Source organism: Homarus americanus, unplaced genomic scaffold, assembly GCF_018991925.1.
Source record: "Homarus americanus isolate GMGI-L3 unplaced genomic scaffold, GMGI_Hamer_2.0 scaffold28162, whole genome shotgun sequence".
Taxonomy (NCBI): Eukaryota; Metazoa; Arthropoda; class Malacostraca; order Decapoda; family Nephropidae; genus Homarus; species Homarus americanus.
The window spans coordinates 14-16940 of NW_024713361.1; the positions used below are offsets into that span (position 1 = coordinate 14).

A 16927-nucleotide genomic window follows, 5' to 3' on the forward strand; every position below is an offset into this window, starting at 1 on the left:
AAAAAGTATTTTTGGCCAAAAATCCTTTAAGGCTTTAGACTTACAATTTTTGTCATTTCGGCCAAAAAATGGATTTTGTTCAAAATTTCAGTATAGGTACTCCTGAATGTGCTGCTTCAGGATCTGTTAACCAAAATTTGATATCTTGATTATAACTTGTTCAAATGGCTTTTAGAAAATGTTCAAATGATTTTAGAATATTTTAATTACTTTTGCAATGCTAATTACTCGCCACTTATGGGTTTTCGAGGTCATTTCTTGGTGCTTGTGTATTATTCTGGATGTACTTAAATAGTTAGGCACATTAAATTTTAGTTCAGAGAGAAAAAGTATTTTTGGCCAAAAATCCTTTAAGGCTTTAGACTTACAATTTTTGTCATTTTCGGCCAAAAAATGGATTTTGTTCAAAATTTCAGTATAGGGACTCCTTATCAGATTAATTTCAAACAGAATTTAATTAGTGGAACATAAAGTTTGTATTTGTAAGATTTCACAGATAACTTATATACACTCGGCAATAATTATTTTTTATGGACTTTCTCTCTCCAGTTTCAAGCAAGTTTTTATTTCATTTTGCAACAGTCTACGATAACTTACAAATAATTTATTTTTTTATTAAATAGAAAATATCATGTTATAATATCGTAGTAATTAGCCAGGTATATTAGTAATGTCTAAATACTGTACTAATTAAAGAGAGTCATTGACCTTTATACCAGATATCATCTACCTTACCTGTGTGGACAACTTAGCTGTACAGTGCATTCACCAAAGCACAACATTGACCAAATTACCCCATGTAATTTAAAACTCCAACATCTTCCCCCTCCTTCTTCCCACTCTCTCCCCCCCACCTCTTCCCACTCTCTTCCCCCCCCCCACCTCTTCTCACCCCCTCCTCCTCCTCCTCTCACCCTCTTCTGACCTTCCTCCTCTGAGCAGTGTCGTGTGAGGGAGAGAGAAGTTTATCCACATTTCCAGGAACCAGCGAGAGCCTCTAGGTGTTGATGACTGGGGTGGGAAAAATAACGTTTGTACTATATACTTGTTTATATAGTGTATAGCTTAATGCCTTATATGCCTCTCTCATCACTGTTCTGTCGACTCTTATCATTCCCTTATACTTGTATCTGATTATTATACTTATATCTACTCCCTATACTTGTCTGCTCCTTATACGTGTCTGCCCCTTATACTTACATCGGCTCCTTATACCATTGTTTCACCTGTCAAAGTAGATTCAGATAATACTCGTATCATTAATTATCATATATACTGTAAATATATTTTTGTTATGTTGGATATATAACATCAAAGGCTTTTACAACAAAGACCATTCATGTGTATGTGTATTTTTTTAATGTTGATTGCCAAGAATAAGCCAGTAATGGTGTTTCATTTATCAAAAACAAAACACGGATATATATATAAACTAATGTTGATTTGGTGATAATTATTACTTAATGATGTAATTGATATTTCAGGAGAGGTAAGGCACTGTAATGTTTACATGTTGGAGATGGGCGTGACAGAGGAGCTGGACTGAGGACTTGATTTGACGGAAGAATTGGACTGGGGACTTGATTTGGCAAAGGAACTAGACTGAGGACTTGGATTCAGGACTTGCGTGGCGAAGGAACTGGACTAAGGACTTTGGTGTGTGATGATCTAAGAGCAATTGGACTGAGGACATCGTGTATAGCAGTCAGAGGAGTTAGTTTCCCTCTCTCCTCCATCTTCATTTCTTGCTTATTAATATTTGAGTGTTTATAAGTTTATTTATCCATAGTTTGTATATTATTTTAAATAAAAGTGTTGTTATTGTTATTTTTTGTTGTTCTGGAACTTTTATTTGCAATGTATGATGTTTTAATCTCATGATATTTGTAAACAACTTAGTGTTCTGAAGTGTTGGATGACCTTGTTGTCTTTGTCAAATATTTCTCACAATATCTTTTTTCTGGGTGACATTTCCGACTCTAGAATACCATCCAACATCTTCAACAATAATCAGCACCAAATAACACACACACAATATCTGCAGTTCTAGAATGCTTTCACAGGATTCCGCCTTGAAGAATAACACCAGACAGAATCTCCCGGTCCAGAAAACAATCACACACAAACACGTCATTTCCAGCGTGATATCACAAACGCTATTATTTCCAGACACGTGAATCTCAGTTCCAGAGAGACCTGACTTTCCTCAGTGCTGGAATGACGTCAAAAGTGTCAATATCAGTTCGAGAATAACTCCAAACAGCCTGGCGACGACTGCCTCATAACCTTGTGTCACTCTCTCCAGCTTGGCTCGTCTGTGTGTAAGTCTCCTGCAACACTTCCACAGCTGCTGGAATGTTTCTTTACTTTCTTCATTTTCTCTTGATTCTTCACTTCTATTGTTTCTCATCTTTCTTCTTTTATTGTTCTTTCCAGTTATTACTATTACTACTGTCTACTAACTTCGCCTACTGTTAGTAGTGTCTACTACTACTATTGTTACTATTATCTAGTACTACAGGTCTACAAATACTACCACTACTATTATTTATATATTACTACTCATTTTACTGCAACTTCTGCTACTAAAATTATACAACAACAACAACTACTGTTATTAGCTATACTACTAATATGACTAAAGCTACTACAACTACTACTATTACTACTACTACTACTACTACTACTACTACTACTACTACTCTTACATTACAACTACCACTACTACGCTTCTACTAGTAAATCACCTACAACACCATCATCATCATCTACCTGGATTTCTCTCTTCTGCCTCCAAGAGAAGTGTAGTAGGTGAGGGAGGAGGAGGAGGAAGGAGAGGAGGAGGAGAGCGGAGGGGTACCTAAAGGGGAGGCTACGTCACGTATACCAGCAGGAGCGACGCCCAGCCAGATGGTCGGGGTGTATGTGGTCCTCGTAGGGCGGCGTAGACCTCAGCTCCTCTCTCACCTGTGGGCGAGATGGTGGGCGTGGTCAGTGGTGGTGGTGGTGGGTGTGGTTAGTGGTGGTGGGTGTGGTTAGTGGTGGTGGTAGTAGGCGTGTTTAGTAGTAGACATGGTTAGTAGTAGTTGTGGTTGTAGGCATGGTTAGTGGTGGTGGTAGTAGGCATGGTTAGTAGTAGTGGTAGTAGTAGGTATGGTTAGTAGTGGTAGTAGGCATGGTTAGTAGTAGTGGTAGTAGACATAGTTAGGTTAGGTTAGGTTTGCTTAAAACATTACCTGTATATAAATCTACCTGAAATAATAATAGTAAAATGAAATAATCTCCTGCTTAACTACACATATTACCTTTGTTATATTAAATACCAATTGTCACTTAATAGCATAATATTTGTAGTCGTTGTTGTTATAGTCTCAGGGATTATAACAGTAATTCCAATATGGATAAAGCTTAACCCTGATATAAGGACTTTTTTAACATAGTACTGCTGACTTGATGTAATACACGTTCACTGTAAAAAAGTTAACTAATTTATTATTGATCATTACAGCTGATGTTTTTTATTATTGTGTTTTATGAAGTTTTTATTAACATTGCATTAATATGACACATGTATGACACTTAACATGACACATAAACTAATGACACATGTTGATGTAAAATAACAAAATGCGATTTAAAAGTAACAAAAAGTAACAAAATATAACAACAAACAATGACACGACACAACTATAACAAACAAACAAACAATAACACGACGAATAATTATTAAAACAAAAAACAAAGAAACAAACAATAACAACAATAATAACAATAAACAAACAATAACAAGCCACCCGATTATTATAACAAGAACAATAACACGACCCATAACTATTATCACAACAAACAAGGGTGGGTGATGACTGTGTGCCGGACCACCGAGGCCTAACACTAACAGGGCCTGGCTATGTTACCCTGTCATGTTTACAACTCTCTATCCCTCAACAATTAACTGCTGAATAATAAAATACATCTTTTATATATATATATATATATATATATATATATATATATATATATATATATATATATATATATATATATATATATATATATATATATATATATATATAACGTCGAATATGGTTAAGTGATTCAGGGGGGACTCACCTACTCGGCCGTGACTAAGGGGTGACTTACAGTGACTCAAGGAGACTCACCTACTCGGCTGTGACTAAGGGGTGACTTACAGTGACTCAAGGAGACTCACCTACTCGGCCGTGACTCAGGGAGACTCACCTACTCGGCCGTGACTCAGGGAGGGCTCATTTACCCGGCCGTGACTCAGGGTGATTCATGGGGACTCCAAAAAATTCAGGTGATTTATAATGGAGATACAATGACTCATGGGGACTCACAGTGACTCAGGGTGACTCACCTCCTCGGCTCGCTGCAGCACCCTCAGGAAGTTGCCGCCGGCGAGCTTGGCGACGTCGTCCTCAGACCAGCGGGGGTCCTTTAGCACCTCAGCCAGGAGTAAAGGATACTTACTGACGTCCTCCAGACCCTGTGGCGTCCTGCGGGGGAGAGGCAGAGTGGTGAGGGAGAGTAGTGAGGGCCTGGGAGAGTGGTGAGGGCCTGGGAGAGTGGTGGGGGCCTCGGAGAGTGGGGGCCTGGGAGAGTAGTGAGGTCACGGGAGAATTATGAGGGCAGGGAGAGTGGTGAGGCCTGGGGGAGAGTGGTGAGGTCCTGGGAGGTGGTGAGGGCCTGGGAGGTGAGGTGGGGAGGTGGTGGGGGCCTGGGAGAGTGGTGAGGAAGAGTGGTGAGGTGCTGAACAAGTGGTGAAGGTGTATCCTGCCAATGAAAGTGAAAGAAGAGGCTGTTGGGAGGATGAATAGCGAAGATTGAGGGAGGAGGAGGAGGAAGAGGAGGAGGAGGAGGAAGAGGAAGAGGAAGAGGGAAGAGGGAAGAGGAGGGGCAGAGGAGGAAGGGGGGAGGAGGAGGAGGAAGAGGATAGGAGGCAAAAGTGAAGCGAATGAAGAGGTGAGGCATTATAATGAGAATGAACACAAGGAGAGAGAGAAAGAGAGAGGAGGGAGATAGAGAGGACACACACACACACATTGACAACATCCATCAACAACCACAACTACCACCATCACTAACCCCCCCCCTCTCCTTTAACCACCATCACCAACACTACCACCAACACCCTCAGATCAATCATTGCATGTAACGCCCCTAATTTATTCATTCGTCTTTCGTCTATATGATAAATTATGAGTCACAGTCACATTATAAGTAACAACAATGATAATACACACATATATATATACACTATTCAAATATCTACTGAAAATACATAAGACAATACGTAAACGTAAACTATATAATTTTTTTTAAAGAGTTTCATTAATCGTCTAAATACACAAGATATCATTTTCTTGTCTTTGTAAACATTTGTTCCAACAATGTTTGTAATTTTTCTCGTCCTTCAAAAGATCACATTTGTGTTGGTGGTAAATATTGACTCGCCTCGCAGGTTCTTTTGTTTCTCATATTCGTGGGAAAATATCGAGATTTGTGAGTTTTCCAGCACTTTACAATGTTTACCTGAGATAATTGAAGATTTTTAGTGACTTTTTTTTTACCTGTATTTATCATTCAAGTAACTTGGATATGTTAAAAATACGTAGAATTTTATTGCATTCATAACAAAAAAATGATTTAGTGTTTAGTTATTGTTTCTTTTTACAATATATAGAAGATTATGACGTTTTCTCCCTTACCTGTAGATATTCACCATACCGTAATGATCGTGAAGAGGGGCCGGGCCATCTTTAACCCTCGTGGTCGACTCAAACCATTAACTCTCACGCTCCGCTTTCTCTATTCTACCTCAACAACAACCATTAGTTTCTCTCTCTCTCTCACTCAAGCGTGTTTCTTTCTCTCTCTATTTACCTAAAGTTCATGTATGTTTGTATGTATGTATGTATGTATGTATGTATGTATGTATGTATGTATGTATGTATATCTCTTGTCTACATTCTCTTTGGTTCACCCTTCCTTCTTTTCTCTTGTTTTCTTTTAATGCTATAATGAGTGACACACCTGAATGTTACGTGTTACAACAGGTATACCACACCTTGTCCACCTGTAATTAAGTACCACACATCAAGATCCAATGACTCCCTTCTCTCAACACCTGTGACCATAAACCAGGTTAATTAGTGAGTCTTTGAACATTCCAGGCCATATAGAAATACCTTATCTCAGAAGCCACAGGTAATCACAGGTAATTACAAAATCAGGTATTTCCTCTTAAGAAAAAACGTAATGAAAACTTAATAAGAATAGATTGAGTGGGTGTGAGGTGGGGAAGGGTTGGGGGGTGAAGTGTGTGGGAGAATTTGGGGGTGGGGTGATGTGTGGGGAGGTTAGGGGTGGGTGGGAGTGTGTGTGGGGAGGGGTTGGGGGTGGGTGGGGTGATGTGTGTGGGGAGGGGTTGGGGTGGGTGGGAGTGATGTGAGGTGAGGAGGGATGGGGTGAGATGATGTGTGTGGGGAGGTTCAGGTGGGGTGGTGAGGAGGGATGGGGTGTGGTGTGTGGGAGGGGTTGGGGGGTGGGGTGGGGTGGGGGATGGGGTGAGTTGATGTGTGGGGGAGGAGGGTTGGGGGTGGGTGGGGTGATGTGGTGAGGAGGGATGGGGTGAGATGATGATGTGGGAGGGTTGGGGGTGGTGATGTGTGGGAGGGTTGGGATGGGGTGATGTGAGGTGAGAGGGATGGGGTGAGGTGATGTGTGGGGGGGTTGGGGTGGGTGGGGTGGTGTGAGGTGAGGAGGGGATGGGGTGAGGTGATGTGAGGTGAGGAGGGGTTGAGGTGAGGTGAGAAGGGGAGGGGATGAGGGGTTGTGACTCACTTGTTGATGCCGTCAAAGTCGCCTCCAACACCGACGTGGTCCAACCCCGCCACCTCCCTGATGTGGTTAATGTGACCTGCAGGAGGAACCACAAGAGTTAGGTTAAGGTTATGGGTTAATGTAAGAGGTTAATGTTAATGGTTAATACTTGACCTAAAGGAGGAATCACAAGAGTTAGGTTAAGGTTAGGGGTTAATGCTAGAGGTTAATGTTAGGGGTTAATACTTGACCTGCAGGAGGAATCACAAGAGTTAGGTTAAGGTTAGGTGTTAATGTAAGAGGTTAATGTTAGAGGTTAATACTTGACCTGCAGGAGGAACCACAAGAGTTAGGTTAAGGTTAGGGGTTAATGTTAGAGGTTAATGTTAAAGGTTAATACTTGACCTAAAGGAGGAACCACAAGAGTTAGGTTAAGGTTAGGTGTTAATGTTAGAGGTTAATGTTAGAGGTTGATACTTGACCTAAAGGAGAAACCACAAGAGTTAGGTTAAGGTTAGGTGTTAATGTAAGGGGTTAATGTTAGAGGTAAATGTAAGAGGTTAATGTTAAAGGTTAATACTAGACCTAAAGGAGTAACCACAAAAGTAAGGTTAAGGGTTAAAACATGACCTGGGTATGATAGACTAGTGTAAGGTTAATGTTAGATGCCCAGAAGTGACTTAAAAACATGGCGGTACTTACAGACGGCCTCTAGTACTTACAGTGACACTTACCAACACAGAAGTACTTACAGACGACCTCTAGTACTTACAGTGACACTTACCAACACAGAAGTACTTACAGACGACCTCTAGTACTTACAGTGACACTTACCAACACAGAAGTACTTACAGACGACCTCTAGTACTTACAGTGACACTTACCAACACAGAAGTACTTACAGACGGCCTCTAGTACTTACAGTGACACTAACCAACATGGGAGTACTTACGGACGACGTCGTGGACACTGGCGGAGTCGTTGCAGGTGAGGAAGTAGTTGTAGAAGCTGACCATCACGATCCCACCATTTAAGTGCTGCAACACAAGACGGCCTCAGTGTTAAGTAACTTACAAGGCTCATGTGGTGTGTCTAGCTGTTAAGTGGCTGTTAAGTGGTTGTTAAGTGGCTGTTAAGTGGCTGTTAAGTGACTGTAAAGTGACTTAAGTACTGAAAAATACCTATATCGTTGTTGAGAAAGTATTAATGACAAGTTTTAATGATTCTGAATTGTTTAACAAATGGTTGTTTACAATTATTTTAAGTATGTTCTAACGCCATTTACCACTTATTAAAGATACTCTAGCGCTACTTACCACTTGTTTAAGGATGTCGTCGGGCACCACTTACCACTTGTTTAAGGATATCGTCGGGCACCACTTACCACTTGTTTAAGGATATCGTCGGGCACCACTTACCACTTGTTTAAGGATATCGTCGGGCACCACCACCACTTGTTTAGGATATCATCGGGCACCACTTACCATGACTGGAATATCGTCGGGCACCACTTACCACTTGTTTAAGGATATCGTCGGGCACCACTTACCACTTGTTTAAGGATATCGTCGGGCACGTTGCGGGAGTGGTGACAGAGAGCTTGAGCTGAGGAGTGAGAGAAGATGACAGGGGCGCGACTCACAGCCAGAGCGTCCCTCATGGTCTGCTGTGAGACGTGGGACAGATCTACCAGCATCCCCAGTCGGTTCATCTCCAACACCACTTTCTGTCCCCCACACCAAACACTGTTGTTACTTGTGGTGGAGAGGTGAGGGAGAGAAGTGGGAGGGAGGGAAGGGAGAATGAGTGAGGGAGAATCGGAAAAAGGAGGGAGGCAAGGAAGAATTGAAGAGAACAGGGAGTATAGGGGAGGTCAGGGAATGTGAAAGAGAATAGCAAGGGATGTAAGGGAGGATTAGGGAGAGGGAGAAACGCCAGGGAGAGTTGTGGGAGGGAGGGAAGGGAGAATGAGTCAGTGAGGAGGAGTAAGGGATTAAGGGAGGGAGGGACAGACAAGTCAAGAGTGAGGGAAGGTAAGGGTGATGGAAGAGAACAGGGAGAGGGAGGGAGATTAAGGGAAGCCAGGGTGAGTAAGGTCGGGAAGGAAGGAACATCATCACACATAAATAGCCAAACTCTAAGCCCCACGGCCTTAACACAACATGTATACGGTGCCACCAACAGCCTTACTCTACCCTTGGCTCTGATACTACGGGAAGTGTGTGTGTGTGTGTGTGTGTGTGTGTGTGTGTGTGTGTGTGTGTGTGTGTGTGTTTGTGTGCCGATCAGAAGCTTTTAGATGCACGCGAGGCAATCTTTATGTTTATGTAGTCATCAGGAGCCCATCAGAAAGTCTCCATTTACACATTACAAGTCTCTATCTTCTCCTCTACCCATTAGAAAGCCCTATCACATTCCCATCAGAAGCCCCATCAGGAGGCCCATCATCTCTCTCATCAGAAGGCCCATCATCTCTCATCAGAAGGCCCATTATCTCTCATCAGAAGGCCCATCACATCCCCATCAGGAGGCCCCATCACATCCCCATCAGGAGGCCCCATAACATCCCCATCAGGAGGCCTCATCACATCCCCATCAGAAGGCCCCATCATCTCCCCATCAGAAGGCCCATCAGAAGAAGCTACTTTACTTACGGAGCCGAAGTCGTTGAGGCCGAAGTTCTCGTCGTCGTTGTTGGGGGAGTCAGCGAGTGAGGAGTCTGCCCTGCCAGCAAGTATGTTGTGTTACTGACCCATGCTACTGACCCATGTTACTGACCCATGTTACTGATCCATGTTACTGACCCATGTTACTGACCCATGTTGCTGACCCATGTTGCTGACCAAATTTTACTGACCCATGTTACTGACCAAATGTTACTGACCAAATGTTACTGACCCATGCTGCTGACCCATGTTACTGACCCATGCTACTGACCCATGTTACTGACCCATGTTACTGACCCATGTTAATGATCCATGCTACTGACCCATGTTACTGACCCATGTTACTGACCCATGCTACTGACCCATGTTACTGACCCATGTTACTGACCCACACTGACCCATGGTGTGTGCTAACTATTCTTAATGGTGTGTCAGTAATAACAATATCAGATTAAGTAATAAACACAATTATTACATTATAACAATATTTCACAACAACTCGTGAGAGAGGAAGAGTAAAGTGTGTGTGTGTGTAGGTGTGTGTGTGTGCAGGTGTGGGTGTGTGTAGGTGTGGGTGAACGTGTGATTGAACGAATGTGTGGGCGTGTGAGTGAACGTGTGTGCGTGTACGTATATGAGTGTGCGTGTGGGTGAACATGTGTGTGTGTGTGTGTGTGTGTGTGTAGGGAGAGTGTTGCAGGTGTGGGTGGAGAGTGTTACAGGTGTGGGTTACCATGGGGTGTTGCAGGTGTGGGTGAGGGTGAGGTAACGGATGCCCAGGTCGTAGTACATCCTGAGGACAGACAGACTGGCGCCCATCAGGTGGCCACCCTCAACCCCCAGCAGACTGGCGATGCGTCCTGAGTTGTACACCTCCATCAAACCTGCCACACACACACACATGGCTCACCTACACATATGTACACACATGGTTGACCTACACATATATATACACACATGGTTGAGGTCTATTTGTGTGAATATATCAATACACATAATATAAAAGTATATATGAGTGTATTCATCAAGGTATATACAGTATATTGACACCTGTTAACTAATACTAATGTCTAAGGTAATTATCGTCACTGTAACACGTCATTGATTACATATTGATGTCTTTATGATGGAGGAACAGAGACGTATACCAGACATCAATTGACTACGTTTAATGGACGTATCATAACACAGCCTCAAGGGACATTTATTGAAGGGGGTAAGGTAGAGCCTCACATGACGCCAGCTGAGGCTATTTTAATAATATATCAACACCAGTAGCCTCAGTGACTATATTCAAGGAATAGTCTGATGCAAGTTACTATCATCAGAGGGTTGGGAGGCAATAACTAAGGTGCACCCTGACCACACCACAACACTATACTTACTGGCGTAGGACTGAGCGTATCCCAGGTGTTGTGGGTAACGAGCTATCATGCGCTTGATGACGTCAATCTGTTCCAACGTCACCTGCGCCGCGTTGAGATACTGCGCCTTACACGGGACATACGCCGCCCAGAACTGCGCCAGAGGGAGAGATAAAGAGAATTGTAAATAATGAAACGAAAATGTCACGTTAATTCAGTGTTGTGTTTGAGCATGAAGATATAAGGAGTTAGATGGTGCAGGATGAAACACTGGTATAGAGACATGGTCAGGTGTCGAATCTAATTAACCTGAAAAGCTGTGTAATATGACACAGGTGTGAGAGAGAGCAGGTAAAATGTTACCTACAAGATCAACAACATTTCTGTACATCAAACAACGTCCCTTTAACTCTTAACATACCTGGTAAAGTTCTCTTGACACCTGACACACCTAGCAACGCCTGACACAGCTGGGGAGGCCACCTGACACAGCTAGGGAGGCCACCTGACACAACTCACCTGCGCCCCGACTCTGCCTTGCCTCAGTCTGGCCAGGTCGGTGTGGGACCAGGGGGAGCTGCCCCAAGGCTCCACCCTACTCAGGTTCTGGGACATGTCCACCTTCTCCAACTTGTTGTGCACGAAGTTACGGATGTTCCAGGCCAGGTCGTTGTGTCTGAGGGAGACAACACCAGAAATAACCTCCATTTAACGGACACCAATATAACGGCAATAGTCCGTTATAGGGAGGTTTCAATGTATACCTTGATATAACGGACGGTACTCTCCCATACAGTGTGTTAAAAGAGGTCTCTCATTTAATGGACCCCGATATAACAAACTACTCTCTCATATAGTCCGTTAAATAAAGGTCTCACTGTATAACATTTCCCTAAAGATTATAAAATGTTTTTTGTTTGTTGTTGTTTAGAGGGAGGAGGGAAGGGGACCCTAGGGCGGGCTTAAAGTAATTTGTGAGAGGTAGGGGACGTGAGGGAGAGCTGCCTGTGACACGAGGGAAGGATGGTGCTGATGATCCCTCTTGTTAGTGACGAGAGAGAGAGAGAGAGAGAGAGAGAGAGAGAGAGAGAGAGAGAGAGAGAGAGAGAGAGAGAGAGAGAGAGAGAGAGAGAGAGAGAGAGAGAGTTAACACACACCACCAACATCTCAAAATTATTCCCTAAAAAAACACTCACCAGCGGCGGCCAATTTCGTAAACAAAAGTATCACGGGCGAGGAGACGTGGCCAGCCTAATGAAGGAATCCAAGATCATAAAGTCCCCAACAGTGACTTACTAAAAGCACAACAAAAAGTTAGAAATAAAAAAAAACACTCGACATAGGAACGTGACCTGGTGAAGAATGATCTCTAGTTGCTCCAGGTCACACAAATTCGATGCCGATCTTTGGTTGGTAGTACTGGCGAGGGAGGGAAGGAGGGAGAGAGAGTGGGAGGGAAAGAGGAGGAAGGAAGGAAGGAAGGGAAGGGATAGGAGTAAGGGAGTTAGGGAGAGAGAAGGAAGGGAGGGAGAAATGGAGGGAGATAGGGTGAGAAGAAAGGAGAAGGGAAGGAAGAAGGGAGAGAAGCTTCAATGGATGGCAGTACAAGACAACTTAACATCTGTTCAGGACTATCACTTACATACGCTCTTATTGCACTGATGAAGGACACTATTCTTACCCAAGCAGGAAGAAAGGTAGGAGAGGTCGTCCACTTAGAGAAGAAATGAGGTAAGGAGAGGTCACCCACAGAGAGAAACAGGTAGGAGTGGTCGTCCACTTAGAGAAGAAATGAGGTAAGGAGAGGTCGCCCACTTAGAGAAACAGGTAGGAGAGGTCGCCCACTTAGAGAAACAGGTAGGTGAGGTCGTCCACCTAGAGAAACAGGTAGAAAAGGTCGTCCACTTTGAGAAACAAGTAGGAGAGGTCGCCCACTTAGAGAAACAGGTAGGAGAGGTCGTCCACTTAGAGAAGGAAGGAGGCAGGTAGAGGTGGTCCACTTACCCATCAATGAGGGGGACGGTACTGAGGATGCGGTGGACACGGGCGAGGGCGTTGTGAGGGTGAGGGAGAGAGTCACTCCTGGCAGCGAGGGGGAGAGCCACGGCCAGCACTACCCCCCCACTGAGCAGCAGCAGTGCCGCCAACACACACCAGTGGCGCCACGTGTACCTCTCCCAGCCTGTAAACACAAAGGTAAACTATCTCTCCCAGCCTGTAAACATAAAGGTAAACTATCTCTCCCAGCCTGTAAACACAAAGGTAAACTATCTCTCCCAGCCTGTAAACATAAATGTAAACTATCTCTCCCAGCCTGTAAACACAAAGGTAAACTATCTCTCCCAGCCTGTAAACACAAAGGTAAACTATCTCTCCCAGCCTGTAAACACAAAGGTAAACTATCTCTCCCAGCCTGTAAACACAAAGGTAAACTATCTCTCCCAGCCTGTAAACACAAAGGTAAACTATCTCTCCCAGCCTGTAAACACAAAGGTAAACTATCTCTCCCAGCCTGTGTTGAGTTAGAATGGGTTAAGTTGGGCTAATAATTTAATTTACCTGTAGTCGTGGAAGTAGTAGTGGTGGTAGTAGTACTGGTGGTGGTGGTGGTAGTAGTAGTAGTAGTAGTAGAATTTGACAAAAAAAGTAGCTATAGCGCAGGAGGTGGGCGCCTTTCAACTGGTTAACTACGTTACCGATAAGGGCAAATGGTTTCAGCCTTAACAAACAGAATTTACAGATGCCATTGCTCTAAGGTACGGTTGGCCAGTAGATGGTTTGCCCTCCCAATGCGTGTGGCTCTTCCTATGATGGCGATCACGCCATGGTCTGCAAGAAGGGGGGCTTCATATGCATGAGGCATGACGAGGTAAGGATCTCACAGCAAATATGTTGAAGGAAATCTGCCGGGACGTCATGGTAGAACCGACCCTCCTTCCACTGGATGGCGAGATCTTCCAACACAGGACTTCAAACATCTAACGAAGCCTGTGTGGACGTCAGTGCTCGGAGATTCTGGACGCGGGGACAGCGAGCTCTTCGACATCAGGATTTTGATCCATGCCGCTTGTCACCGTAACCTAGCTCTCGATGCTGCACATAGAGGAACGAGAACGACAAGACGGGCATATGGGGAGAGAATTCAAAATGTTGATCAAGGCAGCTTCACTCCTCTAGTGTTCACAACCTCTGGATGGGCCAATGCAAGATGTTTCTACGCCAGACTCGCGGAGTTGATCTCGAACAGAAGCAGCAGCCCAGAAGTTATGTTACAGCCTGGATGAGATGTCGACTGTCCTTCTCTCCTTCGGTCGGCTTTGCTCTGCCTCAGGGAACGAGAGCTTCTGCCCCTACGCCGACAACTGCTGCAGATATTGACTATGAGGCTGAATACTGAATGCCGCATAGATCTGCGGCTCAACTAATCTAACACAGTTTTAGGATAGCAACCTGTATGTATTAGGATATTTAATATTAAGGTAAATAAATGGCGGCGAAGATTGTGGCTATTGGGGGAGGCTGGAGGCCACATTAAAAAGAAAAAAAAAAAAAAAAAAGTAGTAGTAGTAAGTAGTAGTATTATTAGTCAACCGAGGGAACAACACAGGGGGACCTGTTGCAATAGCAATGTATGAATTGGCCTATCAGTGCTCCAACAAGAAATAAAATTTGAAACAACTGAGGTCAAACAAGTGGCATATGCTGATGACCTTACAGGAGCAGGAGAAAAGTGGAGGGCATCAAAAAGTGGTGGGACTTGGTAACCTGGCGAGGTCCACAAATAGGGTACCATAGCAGCCAGCAAGTCCTTCCTCGCCATTGAAATAGAACATTATGAACGGGCATTGGAGGTTTTGGAGAAGTGAGGTCAAAATAACTAAGGACAGCCAAAAGACATCTTAACAGGCGCGGTAATTGGCCTCTGGGACTTCAAGACCGAGTCTCATAGCGGGAAGGTGAATGAGTGGGTTAGTGAAATCCAGCTCTGTCTGGGATTGTAACACAGAGCCACATGTGGCCTTTGCTGCATTCCCCCATGGAGTCAAGCATCGTTGGAACTACCTGATGTGCACTATCCTGATATCGGACCGTCCTCCACCCTCTGGAAAAGCTATGATGTCAAGTTCATTCCCAAATTAGTGAAACACCTGACTTAACCCCAGCAGAAAAGAGCACTTCATGCACTTCCACCAAGACTGGGAGGGATGGGACTAACAAATCCAGAGAGATTGCTGCCACTGAACATCAAAAAATTCACTTAAGCTCACGGCAGCCCTCAAGGACCACATAATAGCCCAGAATGCAATAGGGGAAGTGGATGCCAGTGAAGTAAATAAGATGCGTGGAGTCACTACGACAGATCAACCCAGCACTGCCAAAATGATGCGGTTACGCGTAACTATTGCTGCGAATGCCAAAAATTTGAAAAAAAAAGTAGCGCCTATAGCGCTGGAGGTGGGCGCCTCGAACTGGTTAACTATATGTTACGATGAGGCAAATGGTTTCGTCAATAAACAGAATTTACAAGATGCCATTGCTCTAAGAATGCGGTCTGACCCAGTAGAAGGTTTGCCCTCCAATGCATTATTGTGGCTCTTCCCTATGATAGCGATCTACGCCATGTGAGGTGGCTACAAGGCGGGCTTCTTATGCATGGGGCATAGCGAGCAAGGGATCTCACAGCAAATATGTTGAAGGAAATCTGCGAGGACGTCATGGTAGAACCGACCCCCCTTCCATTGGATGGTGAGATCTTCCAACACAGGACTTCAAACACATCCTAGCAGAAGCCCGTGTGGACGTCAGTGCTCGAAAGTTCTGGGCCGAGGACAGCGAGCTTTCTTCGACATCAGGATTTTTGATCCGCAGCCCTTGTCACTGTAACCTAGCTCTCGATGCTGCACATAGGAGGAACGAGAACGACAAGAGAAGGGCGTATGAGAGAATTCAAAACGTTGATCAAGGCAGCTTCACTCCTCTAGTGTTCACAACCTCTGGTGGATGGGCCAAGTGCAAGATGTTTTACGCCAGACTCACGGAGGTGATCTCCGAACAGAAGCAGCAGCCCAGAAGTTACGTTACAGCCTGGATGAGATGTCGACTGTCTTCCTCTCTCCTTCGGTCGGCTTTGCTCGCCTCAGGGAACGAGAGCGTCTGCCCCAATCCCGACAACTGCTGCAGATATTGACTATAAGGCTACTGTCACTGAATGCCCCATAGATCTGCGGCTCAACTAATTTAACACAGATAGGATAGCTACTTATGTATTAGGATATTTAATATTAAGGTAATAAAATGGTGGCAAAGGTGTGGCTATTGGGGAGGCTGGAGGCCACGATCTATAAAAAAAAAAAAAAAAAAAGAAGTAGTAGTAGTAGTAGTAGTAGTAGTAGTATATCATAATGATCATTTAGTAGTATCGTTGTCATAAACATTTAGAAACTCCTTCACTTCCACACCTTCCCCCACCATCACAACACACCTTCCCTTCCCACAACGCACTCTCCCTCCCCCACAACACACCTTCCTCCACCATCACAACACACCCTCCCTCCCCCCACACACACTCTCCCTCCCCCACAACACTCTCCCTCCCCACAACACACTCTCCCTCCCCCACAACACACTCCTCTCCTCCTCCTACAACACACTCTCCCTCCCCCACAACACACCCTCCCCCACAACACACCCTCTCCTTCCCACAACACTCTCTCCCTCCCCCACAACACACCTCTCCCTCCCCCAACACACTCTCCCCACAACACTCTCCCTCCCCCACAACACTCTCCCTCCCCCACACACCACACACCTCCCTCCCCCACAACACACTTTCTCCCCACAACACACTCTCCCTTCCCCACAACACACTCTCCTTCCCCACAACACACCTCCTTCCCCACAACACACCTCCCCCCACAACACACTCTCCCTTCCCACAACACACCTCCCTCCCCAACACACTTTCACCCCACAACACACTCTCCCCCCACAACACACCCCCCACAACACACTCTCCCTTCCCCACAACACACTCTCCCTCCCCCCAACACACTT

The 16927-nt window shown here is 44.6% G+C and overlaps 1 protein-coding gene across 1 annotated transcript in view; it reads right to left on the bottom strand.

The window, feature by feature from the left end:
• Nucleotides 1-1340: 1340 nt before the first annotated feature.
• The window catches only part of LOC121871865 (dipeptidase 1-like), a 75573-nt gene continuing 59986 nt past the window's right edge, over nt 1341-16927 (bottom strand). Inside the window, exons 4-13 of the mRNA XM_042374441.1 lie at nt 12878-13055; nt 11393-11549; nt 10895-11027; nt 10243-10393; nt 9498-9567; nt 8393-8569; nt 7796-7880; nt 6865-6940; nt 4379-4517; nt 1341-2967 (exon numbers count right to left, since the gene is read on the bottom strand). Coding sequence (XP_042230375.1) covers nt 2878-2967; nt 4379-4517; nt 6865-6940; nt 7796-7880; nt 8393-8569; nt 9498-9567; nt 10243-10393; nt 10895-11027; nt 11393-11549; nt 12878-13055 — 1256 coding nt within the window. The 3' untranslated portion in view covers nt 1341-2877. The remainder of the gene's footprint in view (nt 2968-4378; nt 4518-6864; nt 6941-7795; nt 7881-8392; nt 8570-9497; nt 9568-10242; nt 10394-10894; nt 11028-11392; nt 11550-12877; nt 13056-16927) is intronic.